General features: G+C 53.0%; 1 protein-coding gene across 1 annotated transcript in view; it reads right to left on the minus strand.

Annotated features, from left to right (window-relative positions):
- APBA2 (amyloid beta precursor protein binding family A member 2) overlaps positions 1-20,152 on the minus strand; it is a 137,385-nt gene that overhangs the window by 16,271 nt on the left and 100,962 nt on the right. The window contains exons 6-9 of the mRNA XM_008058357.2: positions 10,109-10,254; positions 8,808-8,843; positions 4,998-5,084; positions 2,376-2,561 (exon numbers count right to left, since the gene is read on the minus strand). Coding sequence (XP_008056548.1) covers positions 2,376-2,561; positions 4,998-5,084; positions 8,808-8,843; positions 10,109-10,254 — 455 coding nt within the window. The remainder of the gene's footprint in view (positions 1-2,375; positions 2,562-4,997; positions 5,085-8,807; positions 8,844-10,108; positions 10,255-20,152) is intronic.

The following is a 20,152-nucleotide window of genomic DNA, read 5'->3' on the forward strand; positions in this document are numbered from 1 at the left end:
AACGGGAAAGCAGGGACCTGCTCGGCCCCAACTAGGATGTCACCTGGCTGGGAAGGGTGGTCTGGGAGCACTGGATGCCTTCATCATCAGGCTGTAAGCCAGGCTTGGACCACCCACCTCCCTTGGACTCCACCTTGAGTTCTCCTGGCTCCACCCCTGACTGTCCCTCCCCTCAGCCTATATCATCTGCCCCCATGGAAGCTCCCAGGGAGAAGCCCTAGGGAGCTGGGCACTGTGGGGATATGCGCCTCCTTTGGGGACCGTTCAGGAACCGCTGGTGTCTCGCAGCCAGTCGCTGTCTCCCATTTCCCCATCTCTCCTTCCCTAGTCCTCCTTCCAGGCCTGGGGGTGGCTCAGGGGGCTCTCTCTGTGGCTGGCCTCTTCAGAGAAGGGGTCCTCCTGCCTGCCCCAGCTCACAGCCTGGCCTGTGGGTATTCACTGCTGTGAGGTCAGAAGCCCTGCCTAGGCCCCAGCCACGGGGCAGGTGCCGCTGGGGCCCTCAGTGTGGGCTGGCTGGACATCCACCTCCTGTAGGAGGGCTGTGAGCGCTGGAGAAGACAGGGAAGGGGACATTGCCATTTCAGCACTTTCACCCCGTGGCCTCTTCTACCCCTGCCTCAGTCCCTCGCAGCTAAGCTCCACTTTCCAGGGGAAGTAGAGACTCAGAGCAGGCCACCGACAACAGTAAGGGGCCTTCTGTGTTCCCTGGGTGCTCAACTCTGATCTCAGCAGACCAGCAGATTCTTAGGACTCACCCCACAGCCCACCTGGACGGAGCCTCCATCTGGGAGCTCTTCTCTGGGCAGCTGCTCAGGGGCACCTTAGACTCCCTTGGGCAGATCCTGGCCTGACTTCTTCAAGCACCACTGGGAGCCCCATTCATCCCCCACTTTGCTCTCAGTCTTATCTCCCACTAAGTTGAGAACATTAGGGCAGCAGCAACACCCCTGACTTTAGCATTCTGCCCACAATCACCCCTATCAGCTGGTGCCCAGGAGGTCTTCCCACTCCTTGGAGACTTTCCCACCAGCTGACTGTCCACCCTCCTTCACAGGGTCTGCTCCTGGCCCTATACCCCCCAGCACTGCAGCCCACCCCCACCAGGTCTCTAAGACATCCTCAGTTTTCAGACACCCAGAAATGCCTGCCCAGCCTTCCACTCTGTATGATGGTGGAAAGAATGTGTGTGTATCATTTAAATGTCTTCCCCTATACATCTGCCTTGGCGCCAAAGCATTCCAGTTGATGCCAGTTTCTCAGAAAGAAGGTGCCTACCCCACCCACAGGTTCAAACTCTGCCTTCAAACACAGTGTCTATGCTGTATTTCAATCACCATGAAAATATAGGGACTCTTCCCTGCTATCCGGGTCCCTGAGACATCCTCACGTCCTTATGTGAACAAGAATGCCCTGGTCAACTGTCCATGGAGGATAGATAATTTTTTAAAATTTTACCCTGTTGACAACAAGACTGGCCAGACAGTAGCCTCCTTGGTGGTCCCTAAGTAAAATCAGCCTGCAGAGGTCAGGTCTTCTCCCATCTAGGCCCCTGCTGCTCCTTCCACAATCCCCCACTCTGTGTTTTATATCTACATACATGTAATATTTTTTTTTAGATAGGCTCTCGCTCTTTTGCCCAGGCTGGAGTGCAGTGACACACTTATAACTCACTGCAGCCTCAAACTCCTGGGCTCAAGCCATCCTCTCACCTCAGCCTGGACCACTGAGCCTAGCTAATGTTTTTTGGTTTTTGTTTTTTTTTTTTAGAGATGGGGTCTTGCTATGTTGCCCAGGCTGGTCTCAAACACCTTGGCTCAAGTGATCCTCCCACTTTGGCCTCCCAAAGTGCTACAATGACAGACAAGAGTCACATCTAGGTTCCTAAAGATGCTCTTATCCTGTTCAAGGGAGTAGTCAAAGGGTTTATGATCTCTTAGTGGGTCTTTGGCATTTTAAACTCCAGAAGTATCTCTTAGCTTAATATAAATGACATGCTGCCGGTAAAGGCAGAGCTGAGCCTCGGGGACAGGTATGTGTGCTTTTAGGCACCCCGGCATTCAAAAATGTGCATTTTAATATCAAAAAAGCTATGTGAAGATTATGTTAAGGGGAAAATGTTTATAAAAGGATTTCTTCAAATAGATAGCTCCCTCAGTATATTTAACGATGGCTCGATTTATAAACAGCTCCTGAAGAACCTGTTTCATGATGTGAAATAAAAGTGTTCACTGTCTTTGCAAACTCAAGGGACATGAGAAAAATCACTGATTCCATTGGAAATTCTAACCACGGCCGGAAGATTTTCACCTGACAGTGGCTTCCGATGTGCCTGGGCTGTGGACATGGGAGGAGAGCCATGCCGTGGGCTCACTTACATCCTCCGACTCGAACACATGGCAGATCATCTTATACTGCTTCTTCCCCTCCTGGGCTCCGGGCGTGGTCTCGATGCAGTCCTGGGAGGCCGACCTTGGCATGCGGCGCCTGGCCATTAGCACCACGATGTTGCCGATGTCGGCTATGTAGGAGATGGTGCGCAGGGCGTGGTCCATCATGGTTTCCTGTCGGGAGAGGGAGAGAGGCCCACAACAGTGAGTGTTTCGGGGGCAAGCCATTAGCAAACACTCCAGGTCAGGGTGTCACAACCTGGACACCACTGACATTTAGGGCTGATCGTTCCTTATGGAGGAGGGCTATCCTGGGTGCCTGAGGATGTCAGGGGCATCCCTGACCTCTACCCGTAAGATGCCAGTAGCACCCCCTCCCCCCAGGTGTGACAACCAAAATAATGCCAGCCATTGCCTAATATCCCTCAGTGGGGCAAAGTCACCTCCATTGAGAACCATGGCTCCAATTAACAGAGTGCTTTGAGGCGATGACTCACAGCCAGCGTGACCACCCTTGCCTCAGCCCTAGCTTCCCAAATGGACTCTGCTGGCACTAGGGAGGTATGGTGTTCCTGTTGGGCCCCCTGAACATCAGCAGGGAGCTGATGACAGGGTGGAGCCATCTCCTCCCTGAGAGGTCATCGTGGCTCTGGGGAAGGGCCCCTCCCTGCGGGCTGTGTGTTCCCTGGGGCCCAGCAGTGGCCTGGCCCAGCCTCCTGCCGAGAAGAGAGAGTCAAGGCCTATGTTTCTCCCTCAGCCAGCTCTTCCCAGGGAGCCCAGGCAGCCCAGCCTGGGTCAGGAGACACCGAGGCGGCCTGACTCTGATCAGTGGGGCTCCGTAGCCAACTTCAATTCCCTTAGCCCCCAGCAGGCCTGTTACTCCCAGCAGCTTTTATCGTCTGATAGGAATCTCCGCGAGCATCTTCCCTACGACCCCTGCCTAACAAGGCTGCACACAAGGCTCTGAAAAACTAATCATTTGGTCTTTTGTGCCTCTGTCCTCCTCTCACAAGGGAAAATCGGGTGTCTGGCAACCTCCAGGGCTTTTTTCTTCCTCACAGAATCCATTTTGCGCAGATACCGCTCCACATTTGTCTCTGAGGCTGATTTGTTTTCTGGCCAAAGGCATGAAGGCATTTCCTAACCACAGGAGTAACCTTCCAGGGAGGGACACTGGAAAGGGAGCAGTCACGATGGCTTTTCTGCACCTCCCCCCCCAGGTGGTGAACAATGGACCACAGCGACTGGCCTTGCTCCTGCAAGGCCACTCTGCACACAAGGCATGCAGGCAAGATGCAGCCTGACAAGGGCCTCGTCCAGGTAGTCTGGATGTTACCAGTGCCCTCTGCATGACAGACTCTGGTTCCTCCTTAAGCCCCCCCTCCCCCACATTCCCCCCCACTTGATCTGGCACAGTTCGGCCAACCCCTAGGCCAGATACCTGCACCCCCACTCCCACCCAGGACCCCCTGGCTATCCCGGGAAAGACCCGTGGGCAAGCTTGGCCCTCAGCTGGTATCTGGGAATGGGTTTCAGGAGGGTTCCCACCACCCCAACTGACAAGCATGGTTCATTCCGCCTAAGCTATTTGTGGTCTAGCCTGGACACCTGCTTTCTTTCTAGAGGTCTGGAATTTTGGTACCTGCCAGGCAGGGGGCGCCTGTGTGACCAGTCCCTCCCCGCTGTAAAGACCTTGAGAGCTGAGTCTTCATCTGTGTTGTCACAACTCCTGCTGGGGGACCCTAGCATCCAGTGTGACTCTACAGGGAGAGGACTCCAGAAGCTTGGGCCTTGAGCTTGGGCCTTATGGCCCCCGGACTCTGCCTCCCACACCCTTCCCTTTGCTGATTTTGCTCGTAGCCTTTTGCTGTAATAAGTTTTTGCCGTGAGCATCCTAAGTCCTGTGAGTCCTCCAAGCAAATCATCGAACCTAGGGTAGTCTTGGGGATCCCCAATACAGGTGGGTGATGAGGGAGGGGACTAGAAGAGGGAGAGGGGAGAGCTAGTCAGACAGTTTACCCACAGAAGATCAGGAAACAGAGTCCAAGTCTGTGATGTGTCACACACAGGACGCCCGACCCTGACACGTGTCTCCCTGAGTCTTTATCAAATTTAAGGCTATAAGTGGAGGCAGTTGGGGGTGAACACAAAGGTCAGTGGGACAAGGTGCAGGCCTGTACATATGGGACAAACATGGGAGGAGGAAGGGGAACCACAGTGCCCACGTCAGGGTGTGCTGAGGGCCTCACTGGGTGGGCAGGCATGGTGTTGGGGCCAGGAGTGGGCCATGGCATGAGCCACATAGGGGGATGCTGCCTCCTCTGTCAGGATTCCCAGGAGTGGGCAGGAGAGGGTATCAGGGCTCCCAGGGGGCTTCCCATCCACTGAGTCCTAAAGGGTGACTGACATCAGCTCATCCAATACCTGCTGTACTCTTCCTGCTCCCCCAGCAGCCAAGGATGGGGGCTTTGTGCACATGTGGAGGAGATAGCAAAGATAAAAGCACTAACACCGCTGAGACCAGGACCACCACTGTGGAACAGGATGCGGGGTGAGCTCAGGAGCTCGCTCATTCACGTGAGTTTACACGGCTGCCTTTTACGTGCTTACCTGTGTGTCCGCGTTTAAAACCTTGATCCTCTGGGTGGAGATGAAAAGATCCACTTCCGTAAGAGTTTGGGCGTCTCCCTCAGAATTCTAAGAAAAGACAGTGGATACTGTTACAAAAACAAAAAACAAAGAAACCAAACCAAACAAAAAAACCTCGAAATAGACATTTCTCAAAAGAAGACATACACATGGCCAATAGGTAAATGGAAAAGTGCTCAACATCACGCATCATCAGAGAAATGCAAATCAAAATCACAGTGAAATATCACCTCATCCCAGTCAGAATGGCCGTTACACAGAAGTCGAAAGATGGCAAGTGTTGGTGAGGATGCAGAAAAAAGAAAACCCTGGTACACCGTTGGTGGAAAGTAAATTAGTACGGCCACTGTGGAAAAGGGTGTGGAGGCTCCTCAAAAAATTAAAATAGAATTGACATAGGATTCAGCAGTCCCACTTCTGAATATATATTCAAAGGAAAGGAAATCAGTTATCAAAGAGATATCTGCACCTCTGTGTTTGCTGTGGCACAATTCACAATAGCCATATTAGGGAATCAACCTAAGTGTCCATCAGTGAATGAATAGTAAAGAAAATGTGGTCTATGTACACGATGGAATACTATACAGCCTTTAAAAAGCACATCATTTGCAACAAAATGGAAGAACTTAGAGGGCATTATGTTAAGAGAATTACACCAGGTGCAGAAAGACAGACACTGCACGATCTCACTTATGTGGAATCTGAAAGTGTTGATCTCCAAGAAACAGAGAGCAGAATGGAGGTTACCAGGGGCTGGGGCGGGGATGGCTTGGAGATGTTGGTCAAAGCACCCAAATTCCAGTTAGGAGGAACAAGTTCAAGAGCTCTACTGTGTAACATGATGACCATGGCTAATAATACACTGTATTCTTGAAAAATGCTAAGAGAGTGACCATAAAGTCTTCTCATCACAAAAAATGATACCTGTGTGAGGGGAGCATATTAATTCACTAGATTAGTCACTCCACAGTGTCCATGCACTTCAGAATATCATGTTGTACACAGTAGATGCATACAATTTTATCTATCAATATAAAAAGCAATAACTCAAAGGAAGGTCTGGCAGTACTACTCATGACCCTGAGTCCACGCAGAAGGAAATGCTACTCTAGAATAGGGCCGCCATCCAAAGTCTAAATGCACACCACCCGTACCATCCCACAGCAGACTGTGAGTCCCCAGGGCCAGTGGGAAGAGGCACAGGGAGAGAGGCAGGAAGGCCTGCTGCCAGGAACTTGAGCGGGAAGGGGAGCCAGACGCCTGGGTCTTGTATCATGGCCCCTCCCTCAGTGGCAAGCAGGGCCCCTCTGCCAATCCTTGTCCAATTCAGTGGAGGCACAGGGTCTGTACACTCAGGCTATACTTCCTGGATTTGGGATTCCAAGAACCTCCAGGAAATGGGGAAATTAAAGAAGCGGAATTAAAATGTCAGCCTTTCCTTCTGATTTAAACAGTCACAATCAGCGGCCTTGGCCCTGGCCTTCCAAAAACCCTAACGGGATTGAGCCCAGGATTGGCCTGATCACTGTCCTCACAGTGATGTAGAGAAGCCGGGAGAAGCTGCCACACAAATGACCCTGGTTTGTCACCTCCACCGTAGGAAGCCCCACATATGGTTCTGAGATATGTTTCATGGGCTGTTTTGGAAGCTGAGTGAACTATGCAGGGTCTGCCTCAAACCAGGACAGTCTTTAATTGGTTTTTACACTAGTGAGAACCCTAATTACCACTGCACAGTGGTGATGAAATACAAGTTCTATTGGTTCTATTATCCACCTACGGAGGTGAATAATTCTTTGTGGTCACTAGGGAGCCCGTGGAGGTATATCTTCCATTTCAAAATAGCAAAAACTGTGATTTAATTACTCTCTAGAAAATCTGAAATAAAAAAATCTCCCTGCTGACAATTCCTTAAGAACTCTGAGTCACAGAGAGACCCTGTATTATAATAATAAATGTGTATTTTAGCTCAGATTTCAAGGGAAAAGGTCTTTTGGGTTTTCCCCCTACCACAGGATGATATTTCTTTTAACCAATTAGAAAGAGAAGAGTCCCAAGCAATGCAGCCGAAAAACAGTCTGCAGGGCCATGGGGGAACTTTTTCTGTTTTTAAAAATCAGGTTATATTCAAAATCAATTGCTTTTAAGGTTATATTCTGGGATTGCAGCTCAAATCTCTCTTACTAAAAAGAAGGTTGAACCAGAAGTAAGTCAGAGAAGTTGCAGGTGGACACTGGGTTCGTGATAATTGGGGAGCAAATGTGAGTGCTGAAATGCACACAATCCGAGGCGAGTGGAGCCTGCAGTGGCCAGACTCAAGTGGGGATAAGGGGTGGAATCAAGAACGGGGAAGGGGAGGGGAGAGGTCTCCCATCATCCTCCTTGGCGGAGGAAGGAGGGTGTCAACAGTATAGACCCTACAGAGGGACACCAGAAGACACAGTGGGTGTGGACTGGGGACTGTGACCCTATAGTCACCAGCGCAGCCGGGGACAAAGCTCGCACCCGTGTCCCAGGTGCCCCCCACCCTTGGCTTTGGATGTGGATGGACCAGAAAGTGTGCCCTCAGCAATGATGCTGAGCAGACCACTGCCAGAAAAGGAAGACATCTTGGTCCCATGTAATCTGTGGCCTTCTGGCTGGCCACAGAGGCCTTTCCGAGCTGGATCCGCCTGTTCCCGAGCCCTCCAGAGGCTGGCAGTGACTCTACAGGACTGCAGGGCCTGGAGGCCTCAGAAGCAGCCTGCTTTAGTTGTCCTCATGCCTGGGCAGCCCTGGGGTGGACTGGGAGGCTGCAGGCAAGAGATCCCTTCTTTGGGGAAAGCACACCCCAACTGCACGTCTGCAATGCCAGGCCTGACCCATTATGCTTCACCCAGAGCCACCCAGAGGAACACTCAGCATGGGCAGAGGAAGACAGTCTCCCATTCCTGCAGTGGAGAAAGAATCAAAGCAGATGCCCCTGGGCAAAGCACAAATGTCACAGGCAGAAGGAAGTCTCACTGCAGGGGGCAGGGAGCCCCCAGCCAGAAAAGGGCATTACTTCCAGGCAGGGGGCAGGGGTAGGACTAAATCTCCTACTGTTTAAACAGAAGGAAACTGCAGGCAGCAAGTCAGCACCAAGTCACCATGGGCTTGCCCTGGGCCTGTTGACACCGAGTATTTTGATATTTTCTGTACGACAACGGTTGGTTAGAAAATCTCTAGCATTTACTAAACGACTTGGTTCATAAACATACAACTAAACGTCAACCCAATTTTTAAAAGTTGACTTGTGCTTCAAACACTCTTTTCAATAGAGAAAGCAGCCCGTGGGCACTCTGAGAGTGTTGTCGTCCTGATTTAGTAAATTAAACCTATTTAACAATCAAAATAGTTTAATTAATACTACGCAGGGGGCACAGGCTCTAGATTCATCACACTGTCCTCTCAGATGCCACATTTTAAAATGCTTACGTCACACAGTTACACCACGGCATGAGCCATGCTCCAACACCCAGAGACATTCACAGAGGATAAAAACGAGCCATGACTACATTTCTCTGTAAGTAGGCAGTTGACAAAAATGAAGCACCTGTGGTTTCACTCACAAACATCTCACATTCACCTCCCGCAGTGGGGGAGTGGGGGTTGTGGGGGACTGAGAGACAGGAAATACAGCTCTGCAACATGACTTGAATTTCCAATGGAACCCTCCCTCCCCACCACCCAGGACAAGTCAAAGAAGCACAAGGAAACGCTGCTGTTTCGGGGCCACAGGGTCCTACACACCGCTTTTTTCTTGATCTTAGCAGCCTTTTGCATCCTCTGAGCAGCATGGAAGAGAAAAGAAAAAGAGGTCGGCACAGAGTGAAGGGAGGTGCAGCAAGGTCATGTCAGTCTTGTGGTCAATGCCGTGGTACTCAGGCCAGATGCCTGATGGAGCCCCCACAGGGACAGGTGGACACCACGGCCACGTCAAGCACACGTACTGGCCAACAGAAGCCCACCCAGGTGCCCCTTGAGCGCTAGAAATGCCACCGACCACCCTGTGTACAGAGGGAATGACGAGGACAGGAGAGATGCCGTCAGCAGACAGGAGAGTCTAGGCACACAGCGGGCCTAGGGCTTGAGTCAGGAGGCCGTAGGGCGCTGCTGGCAGGGCTAGGCAATACCCTCGTGGCTTTGCTTCCTCCTGACCCCCAAAGGTGTCCCTCGGCCTCAGGCAAAGGCGGGCCACCTCACAGCATCGCATCCCCTGCCTGCTGCCCCATCTAGCTTGGCAGGTGTGGCCCTTCCGTCCCCTCCCCTGGCCTCACCTACCACTCAAACCCAGATGATCCAAGGTGCACTGGAGCTGCAAGTGTGTCAGATTTTTCTTAAGGTAGTGAATTTACACAGAACATAATGTATTTTTTCCCCCTTTCTGGAAGCACTTTGAATGGTGCTAAAAATACACACGCTGTTAAACTGGGATTTGAAACTCCAAATTTGAAACTGTCTTAGGATTAGAATGCTTTGGAGTGATTATCTTTTTAAAATAGTGTTTCCCAGCTGGGCACAGTAGCTCATGCCTCTAATCCCAGCATTTTGGGAGGCCAAGGTGAAGGACTGCTTGAGCCCAGGAGCTCGAGACCAGCCTGGACAACATAATGAGACCACACTTCAACAACAACAAATCAAAAAAATTAGCTGGATGTGTGTGTGCCTGTAGACCCAGTTACTTGGGATGCTGAAGTGGAAGTGAACCCAGGAGGTTGGGGCAGTGGTGAGCTGTGATCATGCCACCGCATTCCAGTCTCAGCGACAGAATGAGACCAAAAAGCAAGACAAACTGTGCTTCCGGGGGAGTCCGTGTGCCTTTCCTCATTAAGGAGCTGGGAGCTGGGAGCCTCTGTGCCCAGCCCCAGCCTTCCTCAGCCAAGGCACATGTCTCCCTCAGCCTCATTGGGTAACTTCGCCATGTCAGGTGCCTCAGTCACTCATGCTCTGCATGCCAAGGGCTGTGAAGTCAGACCTGGACACATCCCATCCCCAGTTGCAGTGTTCTCCAGGAGCGTGGGCATCCCTGAGGGACTCAGAAGCACCTATACCTTGACCCGGCTGACGGCCTCCTGTGCCTGCATCATTCTAATGTTCTTGGAAGGGTTCCGTTCCGAGAGCAGCTGGGTAGACCCCAGGTAGTTGGCAGCAAAGATGATCCCATCGATGAGGTCTTCTGGTTCACAGGGCCCTGGAACTGAAGGGGGCACAGAGTGAGCGTCTTAGAGGAGAAACGGCCTGAACAGGGGGCTCGAGCGCATGTCTGGCACAGCACGAGCCACATGGCAGCTGGGGCAGGGGCAAAAGAGAAGGGCCGAGCCATCCCGAATCTGTAGCCAGTGGGGGAGGCAAGTCTACTTCCCTTGCCACCCTGCGGTGTGTGGTGCAAAGTAACTGCACAAAATCAACCCTGGGGCCCCAAAACTTCATGCAAATAGTGTCAGGGGACAAGGCTGAGATCCCAGGTGACTGTCACTCAAGGTGACAGGCACCTGCTGCAAGCCTAGAAGGCACTGCTTCCAAAACAGGACAGCACTTTCCATGCCTTCCACAGGGCCTGGAACTCAGGATCTGAAACTGTGCCCTCTATAATTCCTGGGCTACCCCTCCCCCAACCTCTGTCCCGCAGGACCCCTGCCAGCCTGCAGTCTCTCAGGCTGCCTGGTAGCCCCTCTCACCCTCCACACCTCAGGCCCAGAAACGATGCTCGTGCCATCTGCTGCCTCTGGACCACGGAGGCCATGCAGAACTTCCCTCCAGTCATGGTGGAATGTTCTGTCTCTGCGATGTCAAATAGGGAGCCATGAGCCACGTGTGGCTTTGAGCACTTTAGCTGTGGCTCCTGCAACTGAGGGACTGAATTTTTTGTGTGTGTTGAATTTTAATCAATTGACATATAAAGAGCCACGCATTCATGGCTACCGGACAGCACGACTCTAGTTAGGGTCGGCAAACCTTTTCTGTAAGGAGCCAGTGGTCATTGTTTTAGGCTTTGTAGTCTCTGGTGTACTTGAGGCGCAAAAGCAGCCACAGACAATGTGGAAATGAGTGGGTATGACTGTGCACCAGTAAAACGCTATACACAAAATCAGGTGGGGCTGCAGCCAGCCAGCTGTTGAGCTCGTGCAGACCATGGCTCAGCTGTCCTTTCAGGCCCACGCTGGCCCCAGTGCTTGCCTTTGTCCCCACACCCCTGCTACCACTCGCCTGCTGGCTTGAGCCTCCTTGTCGGGATTCTGGGCCCTGGCTCCCAGGATCCCCTCCTGCCCAGCCGGCCCCACCTGAGCCACCCAGTGACCTTCCAAGGCCCTTCACACCCACAACCTCCTCCTGACCTCTCCCCCCTCTTATCCAGCTGATCCCTGGGCTCACCTCGGAGCCCCTCCATCGCTGAAACCATCAACTGGCCTAGTTTGGATGCTACCACCCACCATCTCAATCACCCCTGCCTCCGAGCCCCATCTGTCTCCCTCCTGAGATTCAGCAAAACTCCAACCTGTTTTCTCTGGGCCTGTGGCTAGAAGAAGCTTCCCCAGAGAGCAAATGGGTGCCATGACACATTCATTGTAAATTCCTGGCCCCAAATGCCCTGGAAGCTCCTGGGCAACTGCCATATGCTTCTCTGGGAAGCTCACCCTCTTCCTCTGTGCAAGAGCTATTTCATGCCTCTACCTCACCCCAGATATCTGGCTGCCCCTCCCTCGCCTGTGCTTGGTGATGGACCAGTCGGGGGCTTCACCTTTTGTGCCCCAGCACACTTGTGTCTCTCCTTCCTGCTATCTGGCAGCAATGGGGTCCCCAGCTGGGGTCTGAGGATTACCTGTGTGCCCTCTCTCCCTCTAGGACCGCTCGTCCCTCACCTATGTCCTATCAGTTGGGTCCTCCTCACAGCTCTTAAATATTCTCCAGTCTCCTGGGTGGGTTAAAAACAAAACAAAACAAAAAAACCCTTTACTAGGCCAGGTGTGGTGACTTATGCCTGTAATCCCAGTGCATTGAGAGGCTGATGTCAGAGGATCGCTTGAGTCCAGGAGTTCGAGGCTGCTGTGAACTATGATCACTCAACTGCATTCCAGCCTGTGCAACAAAGCAAGATCCCGTCCCTTGAAAAAAAAAACCCAAACCACCATTGCCTCCCTGCCTCCAGTGGACCCCTCTCCTTTCCCTCTCACAACCAAAGGAGGCAAAGAAGGCCTGACTGTGCCCCTCCTTCCCAGCCCACCCCAGCCTGGCTGCTATCTCCACTGCCCATGGACTTGGAATTTGCTCACAATGCCTGTGTCCTTCGCTACTGCTCCGTCCTGCGACACTTCTTCCTGGCTGGCCCTATACTCTCACTTCCTGCTCTCCAGCTGCTCCTTCCTAGCTCTCTGCAGCCTTGCCCCCCCACCCCCGCCGCTGGTCACTGAATGCCGATGCCATATGCCTCAGCCACAGGAAAGCATCCACGTCGCTCTCTGTCCCAGACAGATGTCCACCCCAGGCTTCAGTGACCACCTCCATGCAAATGATACCGTAGGTCTCGGGACCCCAAGACAGTATTCTCAACGCCTCATAGGGGGGTCTCCTTGGATGGCCCAAAGGTGGCTCCATCTCAACACGCCCAAAGCAAGCCCTCAGTCCTCCTTGGTCCAGGCCCGGGTCCCGCTCCACAGTCCCCTATCTAAGAGAATGACACCATCCCAGCTACGCAGGTGGAAGCCTCTCCCCCCTTCTCCCCATATCCCACTGCCCCAAGTCCTGCTGATGCTGCCCACCACATCCCAGGTCTGTCTGCTCTCCTCCAATTCTGAAACCACCAACACCCTGCCACGCTGAGCGACGAAAATAGCCTTCAGAAGCCTGTATGAATTGCAATGAACTGAATGTTCAAATGTTAAGATCCTCACCCCATGGAGATGGCATTAGGAGGTGGCACACTTGGGCGGGGTTAAGTCAGGAATGGAACCCTCATGAATGGGACTGGTGCCCTTAGGACAGACACCCCAAAGTGCTCTCCTGATCTTTCCACCTTGTGAGGACAGAGCAAGAAGCTGCCATCAGCAACTCCTAATGGGGCCCTCATCAGGATCTGACCATGGCCACCCCAACCCCCAAGCTTTCAGCCTCCAGAATCGTGAAAAACCAATGTCTGTTGTGTACCAGCCATCCAGTCTGTGGCACTTGGCTTCAGCAGCTGAGCTGAAACATGAATCCACGACCCCAGGCCACACCCCGGGCTGCCACAACAGGGTCCTTTAGAAATCTGGCCAGTTCTCGCTCCCGTTCAAACCTCCTGGGCCTCCCATTGTTTTTAGGGTGGAAGCCAAAGTCTCGAGCCCAGGGGCCTCGACTAGAGGCAAGTGCACGTGGTGGGGGTGCATGTTACTGCCCTCTGTCATCCCCATGTCAGCAGATCCTGAGACTGGGGTCCCAGGGTCCTGTCCGTGTCCCCACCCAGGAGCCCAGTGAGTGGCTGGCAGTGAGAGCCCCCCTGCTCCCCGGGTGGCCCGAGATGTGAACCCAAGGCTCCATGGCCCCAGGCCAACACTGGGTTCAGTACACATTTCCTAAACTGTCCCAGAAACTTCAGTTCCACTGAAGTTGCAGGAAAATGTGGCAAACATCTTTGGGGATGCCTGGGAAGAGATTCGTACACTACACCCTCTCTTCTAGAGACCCCAGCCCTGTGGATGTGAAATTCAAGCTCCAAAAGGAGGGCACAGCATGGGTCCATTCACCTAAAACTGTCTTTCTGAAGAAGCCCACGCCCAGGGACTCACACATCAGGCCAACAAAGCACCAGCTGTCTCTCTCCCGCCAGGTCTACAGCCCATGCTCAAAAGCCAACTTTAGAAAGTGCTTTAGAACCAGGCAGAATATTCTGAAGATCAAAAGAATCTAGTATTGGTAATAATAGGCTCTGGCAGGTCCCAACTTTGGAATGTCCCAGATCAGTTCCCATTCCTGGTGGCATAAGCTGTTGACATGAACTATGTGCCACCAGGGCAGGGACCGGGCTGTGCTTTGTGGGCTGCATCCCTTCTCAGGATACCTAGCGTTGCATAAACAAGGTGAACTAAGAAGCCAGGACTTTTCAGAGGATGTGAACTAGGACAAAGGCAGCCAAACCCAGGACGAAGGAACAGGGACCCATGTGTGTGGGATGGTGGGAAGGCAGCTCTGAGAGGCAACAGGTGAGTGGAGACCTCAGTGCTAGGAAGGTGGTCACCTGCCAAAGGAACACCTTCTGCAAAGCGACATCCCCTCGTGTCCCATGTGACAGGAGGCAGGATGGCCCTGAGGGGAGGTGGAGGCTGGGGGAGCCTCAGCTCTCCCACCAACCTTGCTTGGCAAGGCTTTGTGCCCCTGGGAGGGGGGTGGCTTCAATCTCCTGACCAGCAAGGCGGGGGGGAGGGATTTTTTATTTCTGTTACCACAGGGTTTCTACAAAGATAAGATAAATAATAGGGATCGCATAAAGGCTGAAAGTACACAAAACGCAAGGCATCACTTGACGAGTTCTTGGTTTTCATTTGCATCTAGCTTAAAAGCAGTGGACAGGGCAGGGCCTTGGGCGCCAGATGAGGCAGTGTCCAAAGCCAGTTCCTGCTTTATCGCATGGGCTCAGATCAGCCTGCATGACAGAAGGGGGTAGCGGGGAAGAAATGCCCACAGCCACACTGACATTAGGTGACAGGGCAGGGACCAGACCCAAAGTCGGCCACATCTTGGACAGTGGCCTCCACTATCCTCAACGCCCTGAGTCTCCGGGCTGCAGGTACAAAGTGGTGCAAACCTCTTCTAAACCCTGTCCCTGAGGGGGTGGGTGGAGGTGACAGACAGTTCAAAATCCCAAAGGCTGAAGTCATTTGAGGAGGGAGGAAGGAGGTTCCTGAGTCTGGGAGGAAGGGGTCTCTACTATTCACACCACACACAGCCACACTGAGGTGTGACAAAAACCCCCTGCCCCGGTCATCTTATCAGCAAATGAATTGAGAATCTCTGAGGCCAACCCATTCTGAAAGGCACACACTTCCTCATGCAGGGGCCAGCAGGTGGGCAGCCCAGGGTCACTGTTCCTTACAAAGTCCGGCCCCCAAGTGTGAGAAAGCCTTTGCTGATGCCAGAGGGCTCCACCGCACCGCCAGGGTCCAGTCAGGCTCCTCCTTCTGTCCCAGGGGCCTTGGTACTCACTCCAGAGCCAACAAACCTTTTCTGTCGGGCAGGGTTCCATGCACCCATGGGGTGGGGATAGGGACTGCGGGAGTCAGGGGCAGCACTGAGAGGGGCACTCATCCGTCTGTCCCTCAGATGGTGTGCCGGGGCCTGTCGGCAGCTAAGGGAAAGCAGAGGCCACCCCCCACAGAGGGAATAGGAGCCATCAGTCCCAACGTAGCACCTCCACCCGGACCCTCAGGCTTCTCTAGATGGAAATACGCCTGTCCACCTTGCTGGGCATCTTGGGCAGTGTGTGTGAACAGGCCTCAGTATCACCGACATGTTCTGTTCTCCCTTTGGTGTCCTGGCTGTGGGGCTGGCAAGGCTGCTAATGCCTGAAGTAGGCCCGTTTTTACTACCTCGCCCCACCTTGCCCTCTCCAGTGAGTGTGGCTTCCAGGCTCCCTCGCTTGCCAGAGATCACTCTGTAGTGAAGACCAAGTCACCCAGTGGGGCCTGATGCAGTGACTCCTGGTGACCAGTAGATGGCGTCACTTTGTTTTGCAGGAATGCAGGTCCTCCCAGCCGCCCTGAGGTTCCCTGGCTTCACACCCCAAGCCTGTGTCTCAGGCCTGCTCCTTGGCAAGTGTTCTCATATTCTGTCTGGGTGGGGAGAGGGTCTGAACGGCACCCCGGGGCCTGATCCTGGGAAGGAGTGGGAGGCAGGCCTTTCCTCTGAATCTGACTCCCACCTTCTGAGGCTGCTGCCTTCTGACTCTTCCCTGCCAGCTCCCAAGGTGACCCTGGTCAGTCACCCAGAGCTTTCCAAGGTTCGCATTCCTATTTCAGCCCACGTCCTTGAGTGGATTTAGGAAGTACTGGCCCCATCGCCCCCTGGAGTGAGCCTCACTGGACCTGGGGTGCATGTGGAGGCCTGGACTTCTGTGTGAAGGGCGGTGCCCCATCGCAGGCAGTGGGGTCCACCACCTGCACCCTGGGATGAGGCCTTTGCTACAACCCCAACAGATGCTCCACCTCTGCTTGGCGTCCTTCCTATGCCTGCTTTGCTCTTCCGTCTAACAGGAAACAACCAACACCAAGTGCCTCCAGCATCCTGCCTGCACTGCCTCCAACTCACACACGTATCAGAGGAGGAGAACCCCGTCGCAGAGAAGAGGGTCCAGCGGGGTGGTGCGGGGGTGAGGAGTGATTTCAGATTCACAGACACAGCTCTCAACTCCGATCACGAAATGCAAAACCAGGATCAAACAGCTTTGCTAAATCCAGAAGCAGCTGTCCTCGTGTCTGGGGACTGCATCCTTCAATCTTACACTAGCGCTAAGCCTAGACCACCAGGGGGAGACAGAGGGACACAAGAATCACAACATAGGTTTACAGGCGACCTTGTCTCCCCGAGAGACGCTTCTCCTAGGACACAAATCTTACTTACATATGTACACTGTACGAGGGGGACTGCTGGGCTCGGTGGCTCAGTCTGTTATCCCACGCCTTGGGAGGCTGAGATGAGTGGACTGCCTGAGCCCGCGGGTTCGAGACCCACCTAGGCAACTTGGTGAGACCTCATCTACAATAAATCAAAAAATTAGCCAGGTATGGTATGCGCGCCTGTAGTTGGAAGGCTGAGGCGGAAGGATCACCGGAGCCCAGCAGGTCGAGGCTGCGGTGGCCGGGAGCGGCCACTGCACTCCAGTCTGGGCGACAGAGTGAGACTCAAACTCAAAAAAAAAAAAAAGATTGTGTACTTATTCCTATATGTTTAAACTTCAGTCACCTTCAAAGTACTCTCCGTTTGATGCAACCCACCCATCGAGATGATTTTTCCACAGCTCCAAACAGTTTCTGAACTCGTCGATTTTGATGCCTTTTAGTGCTTGTTTTAGTTTTGTTTGTTTATTTGTTTTCACCTCTTCCACATCAACAAAATGTTTCCCTTTGAGGATTGTTTTTCATCCAGGGAAACAAAAAAAGTCGCTGAGGGATACAGATGGGGTGAATAGGGAGGGTGGGCATGGGGATCATGTTGTTTTTTGGTAAAAAACTGCTGAACACTCAGCACAGTATGGGCAGGAGCACTCGTAAATCATTTGTCATGAAATGGGCAAAGGAGTTGAAAGAGTCTCCAAACAAAAATTCACTGAAGCTAAATGCAGCTCTCACAACAATGCTAGCTCATCCACTGATGCCGACGGGTTCCTAGAACTCTTACCTGGGTAGGAGAGTGGGGGGAGCCTGTACTACAAGGGGCCTGCCCTCCAAAAAATAATAAGATAATTCTGAGTTATTTTGGGTCCCCTCATATCTGCACAGTTTGGAGAATAAGGCGCTCTGGGCTCTGCCCTGCTGGAAGAAGCCTCTGTGTGAAACGCCCCTTAGGAAAGCTCTGGGCCCTCTGGCGTCTCACCGGTTTTCCAGAAAGAAAAGGGGTGGGGAGTCCACAGAGCCAGGCCTGGGAGCCCCGCCACATTTGAGGGAAGCTATCTTGACTGTGGGTGAACAGAGTCCAATGTGCCCACCTGGCCCCAGGGATCTCATGATCTCCGAGACTTGTGCCTGCTGCCCCCAGGGGTCTCTCAGGGGTGGCTGGGTGGAAATGGTGTGCTTTGGCAAGGCCTGCTGCTCTCTGCAAAGGCAGGAGGCCCCAGAGTGCAGCCAGACACATCAGACCTCTGGGCGACCATGGCACAGTTCCATGGTCCGACTTTACCAATAAGGACCAGTTAAGTGGGATCAAATGACTGCCCAAGTTCACTGTCATGTATTCAGGAACTCGGCATTTCTGAGCCCACTGCGTGAAGACCTGCCAGTGTGATGATACACAGGCTACATAGGGAGGCTGACATACGCCCCAAATTACAAAATAAATGCATCAGGAAGGCCTGTGGCAACGCCAGGAAGGGAGGATACTGCCCTGGGAAAGAAGCGAGGGATCTGGAGACACTGCCCTTTGAATTGACGTTTAAAGAATGAGAAGCCATAAAGGGGAAGAAGAGAGCTCTCCTGACTGAGGCAAGAGCAGGTCCAAAGGCTCTGGGGCAGCAGAGAGAACAGCACTTTAGAAGAGCTACAGGATTTCCAGATTGTCTGGACCCTAGGAGTGGGCCAGCAGGTGGAACAAGCAGAAGCTATAGACAAAGCACCAGCCAGAGTGAGGACCCTGGGGCTACACTAAGGGCAGTCACTCCAGAGTATGCATCAGGAAAGTGGCCCAACCACTCTCTGCCTTTGGAAATTAACTTTGGCTGCAGAAAGGCAAACAGCTGGGAGGAAGAAGGGAGAACAGCTGAGAGGTTACTGCAGCAGTCCAAGCATGCAAATAGTGAGGATGGAAATGGAAACACAGATGGGGATTCACTCTGGGGGTTAAGTCAACAGAACTGGAAGCTGAACTGGAGTCTGAGGTAAGCACAAGGAGGCCGGAAAGCTGGTTGCCTGGCTGAGTCGACAGAGCTGCCACTCTCTGAGAAGGTGCCCCTGGGAGACGACTGACCCCAGGGTGGGGATTCCAAGTTACTGGCAAGAGTCTGGAAGCTCAGTAGGCAGCTGGACTCAGGAGTCCAGGTGAGAGGAACAGGTTTGGGACTGGACTGTGTGTAGGTGCCAAGTGAAGTCGTGGGCATAGATGAATTGGAAAGGGAAGGTCACAGGCGTAGTGGGGGAGGAAGCCCCAGGACCCAGCTCTGCTGAGAGCCAAGAGAAGAAAGGAGGTGTGTCCATCTGTGCCATCTGGCAGGAGGCCAACTACAATGGGCCCTCGCAGACTGGGCAGAGTGACAAGGAAGCCAGTCGTGACCTTGGAGGGCTGATTCGGGGAAGGTGTCAGGAAAGGTGCCGAGGAGTGGGGAACAGTGCAGACGCGAAGGCAACCACTCCCAAATTCTAGCTGTGAAGCAGAAAAGAGATGGAGTGTGGTTGTGGACAGGTGCGGGCCAGGACAGACGTATTTAAAAGCCAGCGGAGGGGAGAGAGGAAGACACGGGAGACACATCAGACGTGTGAAGTTCCAAAGCGCTGCTGGAGGGGACCTGGCCTCAGCTGGGAGGAGGGGCTGTAGCTCTGATGGGTCAGGACAGGACACGTGGAGGAAAGGCACGAAGGCCGTGTGGCATGCAAGCCCCCAGACCAGCGGAAGAGCCCACCCCAGGAAGGAGATGAGGCAGGAGGGCATGAGTGCTGTGGAACTGGGGTTTCTAGGAGGACCTTATGTTGCAGAGTGGGATGTGACCTTTGGCCCTGGAAAGTCTATGTCTGCCTGGAATGCCTCCACCACTACACCAGCCTGTCCCCGGGCTGCACTCGCCATCACTGCAGTTGCCTGTGACCCCGCTGAAAGTGATCCTACCAGACTAATAAGAAAGAGAAAGACACTGTAGGAGAAACCAGGCCTGTGGGACATTTGCTAGGGAGAGGCCACACCTGGGCCTGCAGTACAGACTGGGCTGTCATTGAAGACCAGGATTTAGGAGTTCCACAGTGTCGAACTTCAGACACCCAAGGAGCAAGGCCAAGTAGCTGGCAGTTGGGAGGAAGAGAAGTCATGGCAGAGCGTCAGAGAAGGAAGGTCAAAGCCAAGCTCAAGACAGTGCAGATTTACCCAGATCTTAAGCCTTGCAGCTGGAAGAATGATTTCCCAGAAAAAGCATAAAAAATTTTAAAAACTGGCAAGAATTAGAAAAGGCACATGCACAGGCAGCCCACCGCAGCACTATTTGTAACAACAAAATCCTAGAAGCTACCCAAATGTTCCTAAACAGGAGAAGTCTATCTGTATAGTGGAGTTCTAGAGAACACCCTCTGGGTCCTACCAGGCACAGTACAGAGCTCTGGCATAATCTCCAAGGTTTAGTATTAAGTGAAGAAGGCAGATGGAGAAACGGGTGTCGAATTCACTATCATTTACCTAAGAAAGCCAATGCTTACAATAAAAATAAGTAAAAT

Source organism: Carlito syrichta, unplaced genomic scaffold, assembly GCF_000164805.1.
Source record: "Carlito syrichta isolate Samal-C Ts95f unplaced genomic scaffold, Tarsius_syrichta-2.0.1 Scaffold303311, whole genome shotgun sequence".
In the NCBI taxonomy this organism is placed as follows: domain Eukaryota; kingdom Metazoa; phylum Chordata; class Mammalia; order Primates; family Tarsiidae; genus Carlito; species Carlito syrichta.